General features: G+C 40.4%; 1 protein-coding gene across 1 annotated transcript in view; it reads left to right on the top strand.

Annotated features, from left to right (window-relative positions):
- The window catches only part of b4galnt4a (beta-1,4-N-acetyl-galactosaminyl transferase 4a), a 155326-nt gene that overhangs the window by 96785 nt on the left and 39498 nt on the right, over window positions 1-19043 (top strand). The window contains exons 4-7 of the mRNA XM_086298183.1: window positions 505-600; window positions 1452-1542; window positions 4610-4710; window positions 15623-15690. Coding sequence (XP_086154309.1) covers window positions 505-600; window positions 1452-1542; window positions 4610-4710; window positions 15623-15690 — 356 coding nt within the window. The remainder of the gene's footprint in view (window positions 1-504; window positions 601-1451; window positions 1543-4609; window positions 4711-15622; window positions 15691-19043) is intronic.

Genomic DNA, 19043 nt, shown 5'->3' on the forward strand with positions numbered 1-19043 from the left:
ATAATTTCCATAGCACTGTAAGTTTGACACACAAGTCCATGGAGAGTCATCCCCACTCCAATACGAGCAGACTTGTGTGTGTGTGTGATGAACGAGAGAGAGTGCACGAGAGAGGAGACTGTGCCCCAAAGCAGACTGGTTTCACCATCTGTCCTTGCTGTGTCCTGTGATTTCCCTGTGTAATTCAGACAAATGTCATACTATGGGCAGGGGATGAGCTTTGACTAACTGCTCCAGACATTCTCAGTTCACACTCCCCCGATACTCCTGTTGAGTTCTTCTGTTATTCACAACATTTCTAACCTCACTCCGCAGTCGCGTGTTTCAAAGAGATTTGATTTTTCCTGCAACATGGAGGAAATTGCACATATTCCAGCTCGTTCTAGGCAGGACGGCAGCTCTGAAGCACTGAAGCGTATCTCCTGTTTAACAGCACGTATGATGCCGCTGTTAGTGTGTGCATTGACCTGTGTCCTCTGTGCGTGTGTGATTGTGTGTTGACAGTATAAGGGCCAGGCTAACCTTCACGTGTTTGAGGACTGGTGCGGCTCCTCTGTAGCCCAGCTGAGAAAGAACTTGCACTTCCCTCTCTATCCTCATGTAAGTACAGCAGTGCGCATTTTCATGCATTAACACTAAAGGCACATAGTATTGACTGGTTGTACATGCCTGTCAGTCTCCCTGCTCGCACAAGTCACATATGCAGCTAGCTGTGTCTGTGTCATATTTACCAGCAGAATTTTTATTCATTTATTTATTTTGGAAAATGGCTCTTAGTCTCAGACAGCAGGCTTTTCATTTGTACCTATTGATTTGCTGACTGAAATTGACAACTGCCACAAGCACATTTCATCAGCTGCTCCTAGCTGAGGTGTTTGGTGCATGTGCAAATCAACCTGTGAAACAGTGAATCATCATTGTCATAAAATCAGTAGCTTTTAGCAGTGGAGCGCGCCTCACTGGTAGCTGAAATCACTGTGTTTTACATCCTTCTGAGTCTGCAAAGGCTCAGCAACATTAATCTGATAATATCATTCTAAATAATTAATTGCTAACCTATTTAGTGTAACAGCATCACTGGCAAAACTTACAGCAGTTTCAGATGTCTCAAAAAGATCAAAAATGGCAAAAAATGGCCACATGCATAAAATTGTATGATGGGACTGATACTGTATGGCAATAATTTCCAGGTAAAAAGCTAGCATGCTCACTATGATCTGTGAGCATGCTAGCTTTATGTTTAATTAAAGCAGGCTCTTTTATTACGGTATCTCGTCTGTTAGTCTTCATTGTCCTTATATCAAGTGGCAGACTTGAACAAGTGGGTCAGAGGTTTGCTTTATGCTTCATTGTGTGTTTTTGAACTGAATGTTTCACTGTGACTTAACATGAGATAGTGTTTAACTTGCTGCTATTAAAGTTGCAATATTTTTCCCTCTTTCTTACTACAGGCCAGGACAACAGTGAAGAAACTGGCAGTGGCTCCAAAGTGGAAGAACTATGGCTTGAGAATATTTGGCTACCTTCACCCTTACAGAGACGGTAACTAGCTTTTTCTATTAGTAAGTCACCAATCTGAGGAAGCATTTGCACATTTGAAAGAGTAGACATTTTCCACAGCCCTCTTAATCCAAGCACTTCGGAGCCACTAATGTAGTGGATATTCACATTTTTATTAGGGGTGAATGCCAGAAGTCTCACAGCTAAATCTCATTGCAGTTCCCTCATGGCCTTACCCTCAAGCCCAGTTGCTATGGGAACTGAAAGCTCTAATGCCCAAGTGCCCTTACACAAATTGCAGAATATGAAGTTATTAATTAGATTACCATTCATTTCAGCCCCTCATGTAGCTTTCACTTGGGGTATCACTCTCCGTTGCTGATGGCTTAAAGGTCATATTATCTTCTCGGTGACAGCCTGCACGTCGTTTCTCAATTATGTTTTGCAACCAAATTTAAAATATGAATAATGTGGCAATTTAACATGTAGTTTGAGAATTCCTAAATATTGCAATAGTGTAGTAACAAACTAGTTTTATTATAGTGAACACTACCACCTGCAAAATATTAGAATGTCTCACCGTACTGACCTGGGTTTGCAGCAACCCCAAAATGGGAAGCTCTATTCAGAAACAGCTGATCACACAGTTAAGTCAACTCTGAGGTTAGTGCATATGTGGTGAATAAAAAAGGGCAGTATCAGTCGAGCACCAATATCACAATTCGCCGTGACAATAACGAAATAACTAAATAAAGAGCAAAGCCTGGGTTTTCAATCCACTGGAGATCGAAAAGTTAACGGGTGCCGTTCTACAATTATCTTCAAGAATCCAGCAGCGGCAGTAGCGAAAGAGTCTGTGCTCAAGAGGAGAAAAGAGTCGATACATTAGCACTATTACAAATTCAAATTCAAATTTTATTTGTCACGTACACAGTCATACACAGTACGATATGTAGTGAAATGCTTAGACAACTGCTCGTGACCTAAAGAAAACAAAAAAGGGAAAAGGCTATGAATAAGGTAGGAAATAAATATGAAAAATTAAAAAGGGTAAATTTAACTAGGAAGGAATAAAATATAAATGAAGGTTAAAAATGAAATAACTGTACAACACAAATTAGAATGAAGGGTAAATTTAACTGGGAAAGAATAAGATAAAATATATAAATTAAAGTTGAATTAAAGTTACATTTCATTCTGTGTTCACGAGTGTTCATCATTCATCATTTTACACGGCAGACTTGATTTCCCAAATGTGAAAAAGAAAGCGTGCTCTTTGTTTTTAATTCTGTCGTTTTATGAAATGAATAATGAAACAAAGAGTCTGCTTGACAGTTTCTAAAAGTATTTGAATACAACCTCGGATAAGCAGTAACACACGGCATATTATACTGTGTCAAAGGCTAGGCAGAGTGTAACTGAGCAGCTTCCAGAACCACCTTTAACAGCAACAACATGAAGTAATTATTTATCAGACGCTCACATTGGTGTGGAGGAATTTAGGCCCACTCTTATTTACAGTGTTTATTTGGGTTTCCAGGCACTGATTTATGCACAGCTCTCTTAAGATCCTGCCACAGCATTTGAGTCAGGTTGAGGTCTGAACTTTGACTGAGTCAGTGCAACACCTTGATCCTTCTCTTTTTTCTGCCATTCAGTTTTAGATTTGCTGCTGTGCCAATGTCCCAATGTCAGCCAAACTTTAGCTGTACCCTCGCCATTCCTCTGCTCCCCACTTAGTATGCTATGTTCATGCTGATATGCTGTACGCTTTGGTTGTCACCAAATGTAGTGCTGCGCATTATGGCCAAACAATTTCACTCTGGTCTTGTCTGTCCAAGGACTTCAGAAGCCTTGTGGTTTGTTCAGGTGCAATTTTGCAATTTCTATGACCATTATATGATTTGACCTTGGGGTGAATTTTCTGAGGTGTCCACTCTTGGGAAGATTGGCAGCTGGCTTGAACGCTGTCCACATGTGAATAATGTTTTTCACTTCAGAATGATGGACTTTAAATTGTTTGGAAATGGCCTTATAACCCTTCCCAGATTGATGGGTACTAACAATTGCTTCTCTAAAATCATTGCCGAAGTGGCATTGAGTCTTTGGAGTGTGTTAACACACACAATAGCGCTCCAGACCAGAAAAACACAAACAAAAAGACACCAAACCAAAACTTCTGCTTTTATAAGGATGGCCACACTTGATCAGTTAATCAAGGGCTTTTGATTAGCAGCACGTGGCAGCTATCCCGCTCTTAATCACTGTGGAAATAGTAAGATTATACCTTGTTTTTTCTAATAGCAATGCTGCATTTTAGCTTATTTTAGTTCGATAAATAATAGTCAGTGCAGCAACATTAGAAATCTGTATTCACTGGGGTGCGTTGAGCAGTCGACCACATGCCATATGGCTGAGAGCGGCCAGCCCGGGTTTGAGTCTGACCCGCGGCCCTTTGTCTTCCCCTTCTCTTTCTGCCCCTGCTTTCACTGTGTCTATCAAATAAAGGTGGAAAAGAACAAAAAAAAAAAAAGAAATCTGTATTCACAGGTATGTCCACCTGTGTTACGCTTTTTTATATACAATAGTATATATGAATTTGCATGCCAATCCACAAGAAGAAATGAAAGATAATCTGACGGTGTGGATACCGATTTTATTCTGCTCTTAGGATGACTCCACATTTGAAAACTAAGATCACTGTCTCTCAGATCACTGATTACCCATGAACGTGTAAACATTTATGAGGAAAGATGACAAATAAATACAATTTGTTACTATCCTGAGATTACTTATAAACTGAATGACAATGTTTGTGAGCTCCACTTACTGCACCCCATGTTCTCACTGTTTTGCGTCTGTGCTCAAGTGTTTATTTCCATTCATATAGTTGTTACATACAGATTAGAAATTCATGTGAGGAAAATCTTCATATCACCGTAACCATGCATGTCATTCATGACTACTGCTCCCGGCAGGGCACCACAATTTTGGTGTGTTTTCTTTTTCACATTTCTTATGAAATTCTGCTCTTCGTGATTATACTCTCTTAGATCATACATATCTACTTCCACTGACACACACTTTGATCATATTTTCTCCCTTCCAGGTGATTTCCAGTTCTCAGTATCATCAGACGATAACTCTGAGTTCTGGCTGAGCCCTGATGAGACTCCTCTTAATGCCAGACTGCTGGTCTATGTAGGACAGGTAAGCAACAAACTGTGTTACACTGAATATTATCTGAAACACACAGAGGGTCACTCCATTTAAAATCAGCAGGGTCCCTATATCCCTAAGGGGCGATCGTGGCTCAAGAGTTGGGAGTTCGCCTTGTAATCGGAAGGTTGCCGGTTCGAGCCCCGGCTTGGACAGTCTCGGTTGTTGTGTCCTTGGGCAAGACACTTCACCCGTTGCCTACTGGTGGTGGTCAGAGGGCCCGGTGGCGCCAGTGTCCGGCAGCCTCGCCTCTGTCAGTGCGCCCCAGGGTGGCTGTGGCTACAATGTAGCTTGCCATCACCAGTGTGTGAATGTGTGTGTGAATGGGTGGATGACTGGATATGTAAAGCGCTTTGGGGTCCTTAGGGACTAGTAAAGCGCTATATAAATACAGGCCATTTACCATTTACCATTTATAGTTTACGATTCAAAGGAAAGCCATTTAGTACAACCCATTTTTCAGTACTCTCCTGTTTTTAAATGGCATTGCTTAGCAACAAGCTGTTACTGTAGGAAGAGCCTGAATCTTCTGGGGCCTAAATTCAACCTCTTAATGTCATGACCTAAATAGTAAAACACTTAGTATAATATATACCTCTAGGGAAGTTCATCCATAGTACAGTTTGCGCAGGGAAGCCAAACCTTAATCATTAGACTACATAGTGACTTTATTATCTGATAGGATATTCAGGTGACGGTGACTCATATCTCTAAATGGCTTCTAATGGATTTTATTTCTCTCATATATGGCTATGCACACTATGACAGATCAGGCAAGTATAACTATGATTAACTGCAATTCTTGTGGAATCATAGTTACTGTTGAGACTTTAAAGGGTCAAAGCTATTACTCTGAAATGATGCCATCTAAAATCGTTGCTGAGATGTGACTAAGAGCATCCAGCTCTGACCACACCTCAACATAAGCCTTTAATTCTGCCAGAGTTCAGCGATACAGCAACAGCAGGGACAATGAGCGATTTGACCTTGTTCGTCTTTAGTAATCACCCGCTCCCCTCATGTCACCATCCTAACACCGAGGCTATCACTCACCTCCCCAACACACGCCTCAAAATACAGTAGACTTAAATCCTCCTGTAGAACATCCTGTGAAAAATCGTTTTCCTTTCCCATCTATCCTTGAAGTACCCTCTGCCCGCAATTGAATAAAAGTCAAGCTGTGCTGCTGCCGCTGCCTCTGCTAATAAAGTTTTCTCTGCGAAACCCTCTGAAAGATTTAAGAAGGGAAAGATGCACGAGGTTGCACAATATTTGAACTGCACCATATGAGTGCTCTCAGCAAATATGTGTTAAGAGCAAAGGTCCAGCGATGGTGCCATCTGTATTCCAACAGGATGCGAGATGTCACCAGGTTCCATGGGAGCTGAGATTAATTGGCTGCTAGAGAATATTGATGTGACATTTAGCAGTGGAGAAATATCATCTAGGTAATGGCAGAGGAGCAGCATTATGGCTAAGGATCATTCATCCTGCCACCGGCTGACAGACAGGTCTCACTGCCTTCCCAGTCTCGAGAGGCACTTTGTGTTTCACGGATAAAAATCTAAATCGTTGCTCCGTTCAAACCATCTGCATGAGCTTAGGTGGAAAAAGAGTTTATTTAGATTTTCTCTTACTGTAAGTTTGGTTTTTTTTTTGAAAGAGGATTTTGAAGTAGTCAGATTTTCCCCAACTTTTAAGAGTTTGTGTTTCATATAACACAAACACTTTACACCCTGAGGAGACATGCGCTGCTCTTCTTTGCTTGCTACAAAGCCTGCCCTTAAGACTTGTAAGAGCTCTAATACGGCGGTCCCCAACCCCCGGGCCACGGACCAGTACCGGTCCGTGAGTCATTTGGTACCGGGCCGCGAGAGTGAGACTCGGGTGTGAAATGTATGGTTTTCAGGGTTTTTAGCGTTATTTTGTTATCGTTTTTTTTTTTTTTTTTCTTTACTCTGTTTTCCTGGGTCTTTTCACGTGTGTTATGAATAAATCTTCTTTTTTTCGGTACCGGTACTAGTTTCATTTTGTTGTATTTATCCGCGACACCTTAAAGGCCGGTCCATGAAAATATTGTCGGGCACAAACCGGTCCGTGGCGCAAAAAAGGTTGGGGACCGCTGCTCTAATACACAATTAATTTATGGGTTTTTTAAGTTATTTCAAACCAGATAATAATAAAATAACTCAATTTTAGCTTGTTTTTTTATTTTCTGAAGATTAAATAAAAATTAAAGGCAGGGGTTATTCTTCAGCCACTTCTGTGTTCTGTGTGTCACATTTACGACAGTGAAAAAAGGTTATTTTTCTAATCTTCCTGTGCATGCGAAGGACATTACACTGAATTCTAAATTCACCCATTCACTCAAATAGCATACACAGTATACTACAGTTTTATTCTGTTCATACCACATTTTTCCAATCCCAAATACACACACTGTTGGACACACCAGGGCACTTTTTCTCCTTTTTTTTGTGGAGTTGTATCTTGCCCAGAGATTGGAGGAACCCCAATAACCCCAGTTAGCATTCCCTGTAAACCTCTGTCCAAATGGATTGCACACCAGTAAAAAAAAAGCCACTGACTGACAGACAAGTGTGTGAGGGATCCAGCAAGCCCAGATCTTTTTTATTTGAATAAGCTTCCTAGTATGCGCTGTTTGAGGCTAGTGCTTCCAAATGAAAACGCCAATGACTAGCAAATATATCTTTAAAAGTATAATTCGAATGTGCTCCCATGAGGCATTTAACAGTGATGTGATGAAAAATAGAGCTGAAGTGTTTCTGTGCTGTTTCCATGGTGACCCCTGTCAGTATTTTCTTGTCTTCCAAATATTACAGCAAAGAAGATAATGATTTAATCTCGAGATGTGTATTTCTGTTATTCTCAAACATGTATAAAACATTCAAAAGGTAAGCTTGAGTCCTAGTTCCTGTGTAGGTCATCCCAAATCCACACAAATGCATACGGTACCAGTGGATCTCCAAAAAATTAGAATATTCTGACTTAGTTTTTCATAATGTAACTCAACTTTTGTATTAATCACACATCTAAACATGATTGTAATAGTTCCATGATTTAAAAAAGCATTTACAATACAGAAATCTCCAGCTTCTAAAAAGTGTGTTCATTTATACACTCAGTACCTGGCTGGCGTTGCTTTACCACAAATTACTGCATCAGTACAGTGTAGCATGGAAGCGATTAGTTTGCGGTCCTGCTGAGGTGTTACTGAAGCTCAGGTTGCTTTGATGACAGCAGCTCGTTTGTATTTTTGGGTCGGCTTCTCATCTTCCTCTTGAAACAAACCAGAGATTCTCTGTGGGTTTCAGGTCAGGTGAGTCAGCTGCCCCATCAACCATCATAATAACACATTCAGCAAATCATTATGTAGGAGTTTTGGCACTGTGGGCAGAATCCTGCTGGAAAAGGAAATTGGCATTTCCACAAAGCTTGTTAGCAGATGGAAGGAAGTGCTCTAAAATCTTCTGGTAGATAGCTGCGTGCAGATGACACGGCACTCCAAATCATCACAGACTGCAGAAACTTCACACTGGACATAAAAGACCTTGGATTCTGTCTCCATTATTCCTCCAGACTCTAAGATGTTTATTTCCAAATAAAATGAAAAAAATTGCTTTCATATGTGGATCACAGGACTGTGGACCGAGCAGCAGTCCTGTTCTTTTTCTCCTTAGCCCAGATAAGAATGCTTCTGACATCTCTGGATCAGAAGTAGCTTGATATTAAGAATGCAGCAGTTTTATCCTGTTCCTGAAGATTTGTGTGATGGTGGCTCTTATTGCACCGTCACCAGCCTCAGTCCAATCCTTCTGAATTTTCCCAGGTTGCTCAAATAGACTTCTCTTCAAGGTTCAAGGTTCTTTATTTGTCACATGCATAGTTATACAAGTATAACATACAGTGAAATGTAGCCTGACACGCTCCTCGACATGTGCAAAAATATATGTATGTATATATACATACATATAGTATATACACTGGGTGAATGTGCAGAACTAGCAGCAAGCAGGTGAATTCTGTACATTAATATGAATAGACATCTGACATCTTAACAATCATGTCAAGGCAGTGGTCATCCCCGTTGCTTGTGCACCTTTTCCAGAAACACTTTCCCCTACCTGTCATCTTAGCATTAACATGCTTTCATACAGCACTTTGTGAACAGCTGGCCTTTTCCCCAGTAGACCTTGGCAATGTTTGTTATCTGGACTGTCAAGTCTCTCAGTTTTGGCCTTGATCGTATTTACCTGTTCTGAACTAGACCAACACATACACAGTATTTGTATTGTTTGAGTGGTAATTTACTCAAACTCAAAATAAAATATTCTAATCATTTAAAATACTGCACACTAAATACTATCAGCCAACAATCATCCAACTGAAAACATAAAAACAGAAATATTTCACTTTATGACTTTATCAATATAGAATATTAAAAAAAAGAACCTTTAAAATATTCGTATTTTTAGGTGCTCTACTTAAAAACGAAATATATACGAACCCAAGTGAGAGAACAAAATCGACCTTGCGTCATGCTTGGTTCTGCTGCTCGGTCCCTTACATGTACCAGCTCCCTCTTCTCAATTTGTTGAAGTGCGATTGGTTGGGTACACTATTCTTATTAGAACACTTTCCATGTTCCTGCTGGGACATTATCTGTACGCATACGAATGAACTTAATGTGAATGAGGATTACCCATTGTCCCGCCTTGCCGTTAATCATATTTTTGCCTACAGCTAATCTGTAATGAGATTTTCCTTCAATCAGAATGTCCAGACAGCTCCCGCAGAGCTTCCCACAGAACCAGCCCAGTCTTGTCTGATATTAAAAGGCCCTTATGAGCAGGAAACGGCACATGTGTGCAAGGCTGTGTGTGCGCTAATGCCTTAGTGTAGTTCATGTCTGGTTGCACAGACACTTGGCGCAAATGGCAAATCAGCCACAATGTTTAAAACACCTATGTTATATTGTGTAGATCCCCCTTCCACAATGGGGCGCGATGTTGGCCCACCATAGATCTGGCTGCTTGCTGTTTATCTGCAGGATGTTCAATCGGATTGAGATTTGAGGAGTTTGGAGGCTGAGTAAATGTCTTAGAATTTTTGTGTTGTTTCTCGAGCCATTCCTGAGCAGTTTTTTTCCCAGCTTTTGAGATGAAAGGTGGATGCTATGACGTCTAATCTGTCTGGTTCAAAAAGCAGATACAAAAATACACAGGCGTACGAGAAACTGGGTCAGGGAACTGCGATCAATATGGGACTCAACAGCACCAGTAGCTTCTCATTCCCTGACAGACAAGACATTGTCACTGTTGTAGGAGCATGCACCAATTCACAACTTTGCCCCACTCTACAAAAAACCAAGAAACTCAATTTGTAGAACAGCTGATAAGCAGATAAGATTTAAAAGTTTTTTCTTTTTTCTACCACCTGGCCGTATCGATTGTAAGGAGGGATGGAATTAAGTCAGCTTCTTTGACTTAAAATCACATAAAATCTCACCTAATCATATAAACGTTTAAAATAAAAGATGTTTGACGTGTACTTAGCTGGGGCTGTTTCTGCACTGTCAGTGGCACAGCTTACTGGAACACCTAAATTGGAACAATGCCATCATTAATTTTACTAACATTTGTGGTTTTCCTGCCACAGTGAATAAAGATGTCTGCAACAACAGTGGTTAATGAGTTTCAAATGCCCATCGTTTTACCAGGTAAAAGCACCTGATCAAAGACACTGAATAGGATTTTGGATTAAAAGCGACAACGCGCATATGATACATTTTATTCTTTAGCCTTGTAGAAAAAGCATTTTGACAGGGAAGAAAATAGATACAGCCAGGTTTCAAATTTTAACATTGCTTGAGACGGGCAATCTATCACAGTACACAGCACGTCTGTGTCTGCTATTATTCGTGTTATAGTTAGATACATGTGTGCATACAAGCCCATCCGAATGACTGTAACACCAACGTAACTCGGCAGTTCGAAAATGACTGAAAAAAATGAATTCAGGCATGAAAGTAGGTTTGATGGTCCACATCCATTTAAAGTATCTGAAGGTTGATTTTATGGTAGATTGCAATGTGTGAAAACTGGTAAATTCAAATTCAAATTTTAAAGCAACCAACTTCATGCTTAATGATACCAAAATATGTAAACAAAAACTTTCATGGTCTTTGGCTCCAAGTGCACCTGTTTCTTTTTATTGCAAATGGTGCAATTAAGAAATTCTGCAGCTCTAACCATTAAAAAAAACAAAATCTATACTTTAATGTTGTTGTTTTTTTTTTATAGCCCTACAATGGATCGGTGACCCTCTCGTCGGCTGGAATAGGGTCCAGCACAACTATGACAGCACAGATGGGCTGTACTGAATCTAAGTTTACCTGATTTTCCCTTCAATATCATCTTCTTCCGTGTCTATGAATTGCTTTAAGGGCTACTGCTCCATTTAAATTTTTCCCAAGAAATCCTGTGACCACTTGCCTATGCTCTGTAATTTCATTATGAACCTCACACTTGAGCAGAGAACAACTTCTCTGTCAAACTGACCTGTTGAGGGCTTTCATTCATCATGACAGCTGAAACTGCTATCTCTCAGCTGCTGGGTTTACAGTCTGCATGAAGGGTATGCAATAACTAAACTCAAAGATGGTATATCAGGTTAGAAGCGTGACCACAAGTATGCTCGTCCTTTTTCACCCCCCTGGATCAGATGAGGGTTATGAGGGAGAACAGCCTCTGCATCGTCACTAAACTGCTGGCCAAATGTGTTTCTGTGGTGTTCTCATGTTCTCTAAAATTAACTATAATGGTCACTACCTTGAAACTCTGGAGCAGATCCAGGGGGCATCTCAAAAGCAAAACACAGAAGTGGTCAAATGCAGTTTTCACAGCAGCCAAGAACAGCAGCATTGCTGGAAGTTCTCCAGAGGTGAGCAGGGAGACGAGCTGGAAAAGAAGATTGATCCAATTTAAATAGGGTAGGTTTTTCTTATTACAGGTAGAATTGTAAATGTTTTTATTTTTATTTCATCTTGATTCAACCAGCTGGCAAAACGTGAGTCTTGAACTTCTTCACCATCAGTGTGGTTCAGTATTGAAGCATTTTCAAAAGTCTTCTACATTTTCTGCTATGTAATAGCTTTTTTCATTCACACTATGAATTAATGACTTTAATGATGACGGCCACTGAACTGAGAGTCCTAAATGGAATGTGGCTATAATTAATATTAGTTAGAACTATGCTTTCCTGTTGTGACGCTTCGCAGCATGCCAAAATGTCTGTAGTGTGTGCAAACAGACTGATTAGTGATAGGCAAGAAATTGCTCAAGCTGAGTGTGAGAGAGGAATGATGCCTGAGCAGTAACAGGATAAAGCTAAATCCCCTGTTAATAACCATAGGTGCTTTATTGTATCATTCCAAGGTTGTATCTCTGCTTTGTCATACATTCAAAGAAAATGCAGCTGTATCCAAAAACATAAATAAATGTCTGTTAAATTTAAATATTTTTATAGCCAATACATGTAAAATGTCAGGATTGCTGCACTGGCACAATTTTCATTTTAAAGTTTGCCCCTTATTTTCTTTTGTTGCCAGTGTACTTAAATTGAATAAAAGCCGACATAAACAGTACGCACAGACCAATCCCGGTATGTCCTTGTGTCCACCTCTTCAGCAGTGCTGGTAAAAGGTTAAAGTGTGCTGAGGAGCTTTTAGTCATTAAAATTTTGCAGTTTGGATTCAATTGAAAAAACACATTGAAGGCAAGACAGAATAAGAGCAAGAAAGCAGCACTCCCATTATATCACAGGTCAGCTGTTTTTCTATTACTTTTCTCGTCTTATTTGGGCAGCGGGGGAAAGGAGTGTATGGGAGAAAAGGAGCTGATAGAAAGAGGAGTAATGTCTCCATAGCTCCACTGCACACTCATATTTCTTTTATCTCTCGACCCTGTTTTGTGTTTCGCTTTTCAGTGTTTCAGGGCCAGTGGCCATCTGAAATTAGATTTCTTAAGGTACCCACATATGTGGGTAAGGTTCACACACAGATGCGCAGTGTGGGTGTTTGTGTCTGCTTTACAGATGCAAAAAAAAAAAAAAAAAGAGTGTACATGAGCGTCCATCTCTCTGGCTTCTTCGATCAATTTAAGTTGAAGAAATTGGATTGCCAAGTTTGCCGGTTTACTTTTTTTTTTATAGGGGACTTCAGAAGTAGAAGTACAATATGACAAAATGCAAGTGAGAAGTTGTGTTTTAAGGTGTAATTCAGGGGTGCTCAATCCCGGTCCTCGAGAGCTACCGTCCTGCAGCTTTTAGATGCATCCCTACTCCAACACAGCTGAATCAAATGAATGGCTTGTTTTCAGGCCTTTGCCAAACACGATGGCATGCTGAAGAGGTAATCAAACCATTTGATTCAGCTGTGTTGGAGTAGGGATGCATCTAAAAGCTGCAGGACGGTAGCTCTCGAGGACCGGGATTGGGCACCCCTGGTGTAATATGAGTAGTGTGTGTGCCTGTGTGTGAGTAACCCCTCATCAATCTCTGGCTGCTTGCTTTCTGATTGACCTCTTCCCTACTCTGGTGAGGAGATGCTGCCTTCACTAAGCAATGACTCATCCTTCAGTGAGAAAAAAATTCTGTGTGTGTGTGTGTGTGTGTTATGCATGTCTGCATGTGCACCTTAAAGAACATCTGCTCCTTTCATTGGAGAGCTTTTGTCCTTGTAACCACAATGCACACCGTTGATTGATGTCTTTGTTACCCTAAAAAAGAGACACAAAAAGACAATTAAGTTAAAAATAAAAAAGGCTTTAATTTTGAATTATGTTCACCCTGACTTTTTGTTTGTATGAATCCTATATTTTGTTGAGCTGCTCAGAAAATAATCTAAATCATCAACTATTTTTGCAGAGCATAAATAGGTAAGTCGTCTCGTGCCACATAAAGGTTTAGAGCTCAAAGGACGGCGTAAATATAATCCCAGTTATATAAAACCAAGTTTCACTCCAAAAATTCTATTTACTTTGGAAATAAATCGAATGTCTGTAGAGATCTAATTTAATGATTTCCTGTATGCGCCCTCAGAAGGTTTCCTGCATGTAGAGTCAGCACTAGATGACACAACTTGGTGAGATTGATATTTTTCCTGTGCTGTCTCTGCTGTGTGATAGCTTTCTATTTTACCTTTTATGTTCAGAAAAAAAAAAACCCTGAAAGAAGGGAGAGTATAACATAAACCGTGCAAGTACAATACAGTAATAGGGGCATTTTCAATAGTGTCTTCTCATAGGTTGACTATTTCAATTTAGTGCTGCATTTTTCACCAATTTCCTCTGCTTTGAAAGATTTTACACTTCTACAGAAATGCCTTGTGTAGTCATATGAAACTTGTGAGTTATTTTAACTGTCATGGAGGTCGGTTACTAACTGTCGAAAGTAATAGAAGCATGTGTGGAATTGTTGTGACTGATAAAACTGTAAATAATAGGTGTAACAGATCAAACGGTTAGCCGGAACATCTGGTATCCAGCAGCACAATTTTACAGTTAACGGACATTCACTCTGTAGGTTGTCATATCCACATGGCAGATTTTAGCTTATCAGCATAAGAAGTGAGTCTTTCTTTTTTAAATAACATACAAAAACAGCTGACACACAACATTCAAGTATGCACAAAAAATATGAGGACAAAGTTTATTACAGTTGTTTCCGGTAAATGCTCACGTAGGTGTTTGCAAATGTATCTTCATCTTTAATGCAAAGCTACTGGAGTACTTTGCTTAGTGCTCGGTTAGCTAGCTTCCCTGATGTTCACTTTCAGTGACCTAACTCCTACCAGAGGAATATTTGAAGGGAATGTTGGTGTGAATATGCACTGTGGCAGCAAGATGCTGTGGGCTCCAGAGTTGAAAGCACAGTAGCACACATTGTGTCCTCCTCCTCTCTACTCAGTAGCCTCACAAAGACTCTCAGAGGCGTCAGCATTGCCAGGGGCCTGATTGGCTTTGGACAGGCTGCATGATTTTAAGGTTTATTATCATAGGGACTCTCCTTTCATGCCAGCAAACACATTCAGATATGCCACTGTACAATTGGCATTTTGATTTGTTTGTGTATGCATGTGCATCACTATATGTTTTTCTCTGGGAACATGTATTGTGTAACACAGATTGAGGATCAACAGCTATTTACTGTCTCTTTTGATTTGTTAGCACCACTCGCAGCAATGTCTTTTGACCAGTCTCAAACTCAGTTGTGTGGCCAACACAAACAATTAAAGACATGCCCACTGTGATCTTAGTTTCATTCTTTCATTATGGAGCTGTTGGCTTGCTGAGAGAATGAATGGGCACCGACTCAACCACAGGGCCAAAACAGGAACCCCAGGGGTTTAGATGAGCTGGCTTCTCAGAGTCAGCATTGGCAGGGAATCTGACTTCCTCTATTTCTGTCTGTTTATTGTCATTAGTTCTCATTTGTTAGCTCACTTTGCCTTTCCAAACTTTCCTTTTGATTGACTCTTCCTGTTGTTTTGGGATGTATTAGCTTGTTTTCCCATTTTTCTTTTCTTTTATGTTGCTAACCAGGGAGGCAGTCAGGATCTTTTGGTGTCCTTTGCGATCCACCAATCCAATTTCTGACTTAAAAATAAGTTTAGGACATCCACCTGCTAACTGAGACACCAGTCTCTGTCAGTACCCAATGAAGATAAAGTTGGTATTTTATTTAGCACACAGCTGATTTCTAAAAAGATTTGCAAACCAAACTGAATTTTTCATACTGCTCTGAGGCTTGTGGAGCCCCTTTCTCTTCTCCAGCTTGTCGTAGACTTCTCTCTGACCTGTGTCTTGTCTCTTCTGTATTGCAGCTGGGGACAGAGTGGACCGCTCCAGGCGAGTTTAACAAGTTCAGGTCCCAGTCTTCGAAGTCTGTGCAGTAAGTACCTCTGACAACCACACACGTATCAGGATGGCAAAATGATTTCACTTTCTCAGCAGTAGAGAGACCAAAAGGGCACAAGAATCTGATGGAGGATCTCCCAGGAAAGGTTTTGCCGGATGTTTTGTTAGTTTCACCTTGTAAACCTGTCAGTGTGTGTGTATTTGTGCCATCATAGCAAAATGCAGTCTGTATACACTGTAGGGGGAAGTACCTAAACACAATTCGGAATACTTGAAAGCTGTTAGCAAGACCATATATGTACTAAGAGTCAGGATGTGAATATCTAGTCTTCCATGGTTGTTTCTGTTAAATAGTCTCTTTACCTGTTAAGCAGCAGTCTGCAGCAATTGCTGTATTTGCACATTAATATTACTCTACAACCTAATTTATAGCAATAAAGGTAATCTCTAGGTAGATGCAGATATTATCAAGGAACATGATTTTTGGTACTGGTTTCTGTTTGCAGTCTGACTAGTACAGAACAGTTGTGTTTGTGTAGGTCAGGCGTGGGGGAACTCCAGGCCTCAAGAGCCGGTGTCCTGCTGGTTTTAGCTGTGTCCTTGAACCAACACAGCTCATTTGTATGGATAAATTACATCATCAACATGTCTTGAAGTTCTCCATAGGCCTGGTAATGAACTAATAATTTGACTCAGGTGTGTTGACCCAGGGTGAGATCTAAAACCTGCAGGACACCGGCCCTTGAGGCCTGGACTTCCCCACCCCTAGTATAGGTTTTGCTTCCTATGGAGAGCAAAGGAAGAAACACATTTACCAAAATGCAAACTTGAAACCATCAGCCAATATCTGACAAGATTACATTTATAAACAATAACTGGCACATAGAACAGGAAGCCTTGGTCCTGCAACCCTACACTACAACTTCTCACATATAAGAAGAAAGTGTTCCCTGGAGACTGAAGAGCAGATCTTCTATGCATGTTTTGTATGCATGCTAGTACCTATATCTATAGATGAATTACCATACTGTATAAGAAGTGCTCTCAGGTGTCGACAGTCTTAATCCTGAAAGTACTCTCTTTCTCAGTAAATGTAAGATGGAGAGGCATTAAACTATCCAGTCCTCGACACATCTTTCTCCCTAATGTTTACATGATGACTCACTGAGTTCTTGGGCCACACCCATCTTCAAACTCTCCTTTAATATTGATCTTTAAGTTTTCAGACTCCATCTTGCATGGTTGTGAGACTCAGGTTGACAAGCAAATAGACAGGTGACAAAGTACTCAAAGCTGCTTCTTTTGTCGTAGTTCTTACTACACTACCTGTCTCCAGAACCCAATTTTTATGACAACAGAGACATACAGACAGCCACAGATTCACAAAGTGAACATAATATCTGCCGCATTGTGATTGTAAGCACTTATCCGCATCCACTTTGCTTCTGAACTCATTGTTAAGTTTATATGATTGTGCAGGAGAACCGATTCTAAAAGCTCTTGTTCCTTTGGGTTGCCTCATTTGCCCGACTGAATGAAGCACAAGTGTTGGCCTAAATTATTCAAATCACTGGTGTTTGGGGTGAAGTTAAGGGATACTTGGATCTTTTAAATGTAACAAATTAGGTTATGAACAATTATAACAATACAGTGTAGAAAGAAAGCTCACATTCTGTGTGGGTTGTCTTAGTTCTTACCAGGGCATAAAATTAGAGATGAACAACAATACATGATGTATTACACTGTGTAATTATTTGTTTAACAAAAATAAGCCAAAATGCAGAAGCGGTGAGTGCAATAAATAAATACTCTCCATGATTGAATAGCTTTCATAGCTGCTTTGAGCAGCAATAACTTGAAGCAACTTAAAGTAATCTTTTTTCTTTTAATCCATCTCTTATGTCATTCTGGAGGAATTTTGGCCCACTCTTCTTTACAACATTGCTTCGGTTTATTCAAGTGTGTGACAATTCATTTATGCACAGCTCTCCTAAGGTCCCAACACAGCCTTTCAGTTGGGTTGAAGTCTGGCCTTTGTCTGGGCCACTGCAAGACTTTAATTCTTTTATTTTACAGCCGTTCTGTTGTAGATTTGCTGCTGTGCTTGGGATCATTGTCCTCTTGCATGACCCAGTTTGCCCAAGGCTTTAGCTGTCAGATAGACAACCTCACATTTGACTATAGAATACTGTGGACAGTGGAGAAGGAGTTCATTGTCGACTCAATGACTGCAAGGTGTCCAGTTCCTGTGGCTGCAAAGAAACCAGAAATCAAAATAATGATCCCTCCACCACAGTCCTGACAGTTATAATGGTAAATGGCCTGTATTTATATAGCGCTTTACTAGTCCCTAAGGACCCCAAAGCGCTTTACATATCCAGTCATCCACCCATTCACACACACATTCACACACTGGTGATGGCAAGCTACATTGTAGCCACAGCCACCCTGGGGCGCACTGACAGAGGCGAGGCTGCCGGACACTGGCGCCACCGGGCCCTCTGACCACCACCAGTAGGCAACGGGTGAAGTGTCTTGCCCAAGGACACAACGACCGAGACTGTCCAAGCCGGGGCTCGAACCGGCAACCTTCCGATGGTATAAAGTGTTTGTGCTGTTGTGCTGTGTTTGGTTTTCACCAAAACTGGTACTGTGCATTATGGAGATGCTGCATCTCCACTTTGCTCTCATCTGTCCAAACGACGCTATAAAAACTATTTGTTCAGATAAAACTTGTCAAATCTAAACCATGCTGCCATGCTCTTTTTAGAGAGAAGAAGCTTTCTCCTAGAAAGCCAAACAAATTATACATTTTCAGTCTTCTTTTAATTGTACTCTCATGAACTTTAACGTTTAACATGCTAACTGAGGCCTTCAGACTCTAACATTTCTCTGAACATTGCTCGGTCTGACCTTGGGATGAATTTGCAGGAACGTCCACACCTGGATTTGAAATTGTTTGGAAATTACCATATAACCCTTCGCCAACTAATTGGCAGAAACAATTGCTTCTTCAAGAGCATTGCTGTTGTCTGTACTCTTTGGTATTGTTTTAACACACACCTGAATGCTCCAGACCAGCAAAAACAAAGAAAGTGACAGAACATACAGTGTGATAACATCAGAAGTGTTGGTTGGATGTGTAAATGGACCTCTGAGGTGACGCTCTAAGTCAGTGTAGGTGTTCAGGTAACACTGACAAATGTCTCACTGGATCTAGTGGAAGGTTGAAATCATAGATGCATACAATGCATAAAAAAAATACATGCATACATACCATAGAAACATGCATAAAAAAAATCAGAGGCCCAGATTATTCCCGTCCCAAAGGCCATTTGTGTAACACTATACAGCTGTTTTTGAAATTCAGTTTTAAAATAAAATATA

The sequence above is a fragment of the Aulonocara sp. 'chitande type north' Nkhata Bay genome, linkage group LG7 (genome assembly GCF_057382095.1).
Source record: "Aulonocara sp. 'chitande type north' Nkhata Bay isolate Kocher_YH1m ecotype deep benthic linkage group LG7, A_spYH_male_GT1.1, whole genome shotgun sequence".
Taxonomy (NCBI): Eukaryota; Metazoa; Chordata; class Actinopteri; order Cichliformes; family Cichlidae; genus Aulonocara; species Aulonocara sp. 'chitande type north' Nkhata Bay.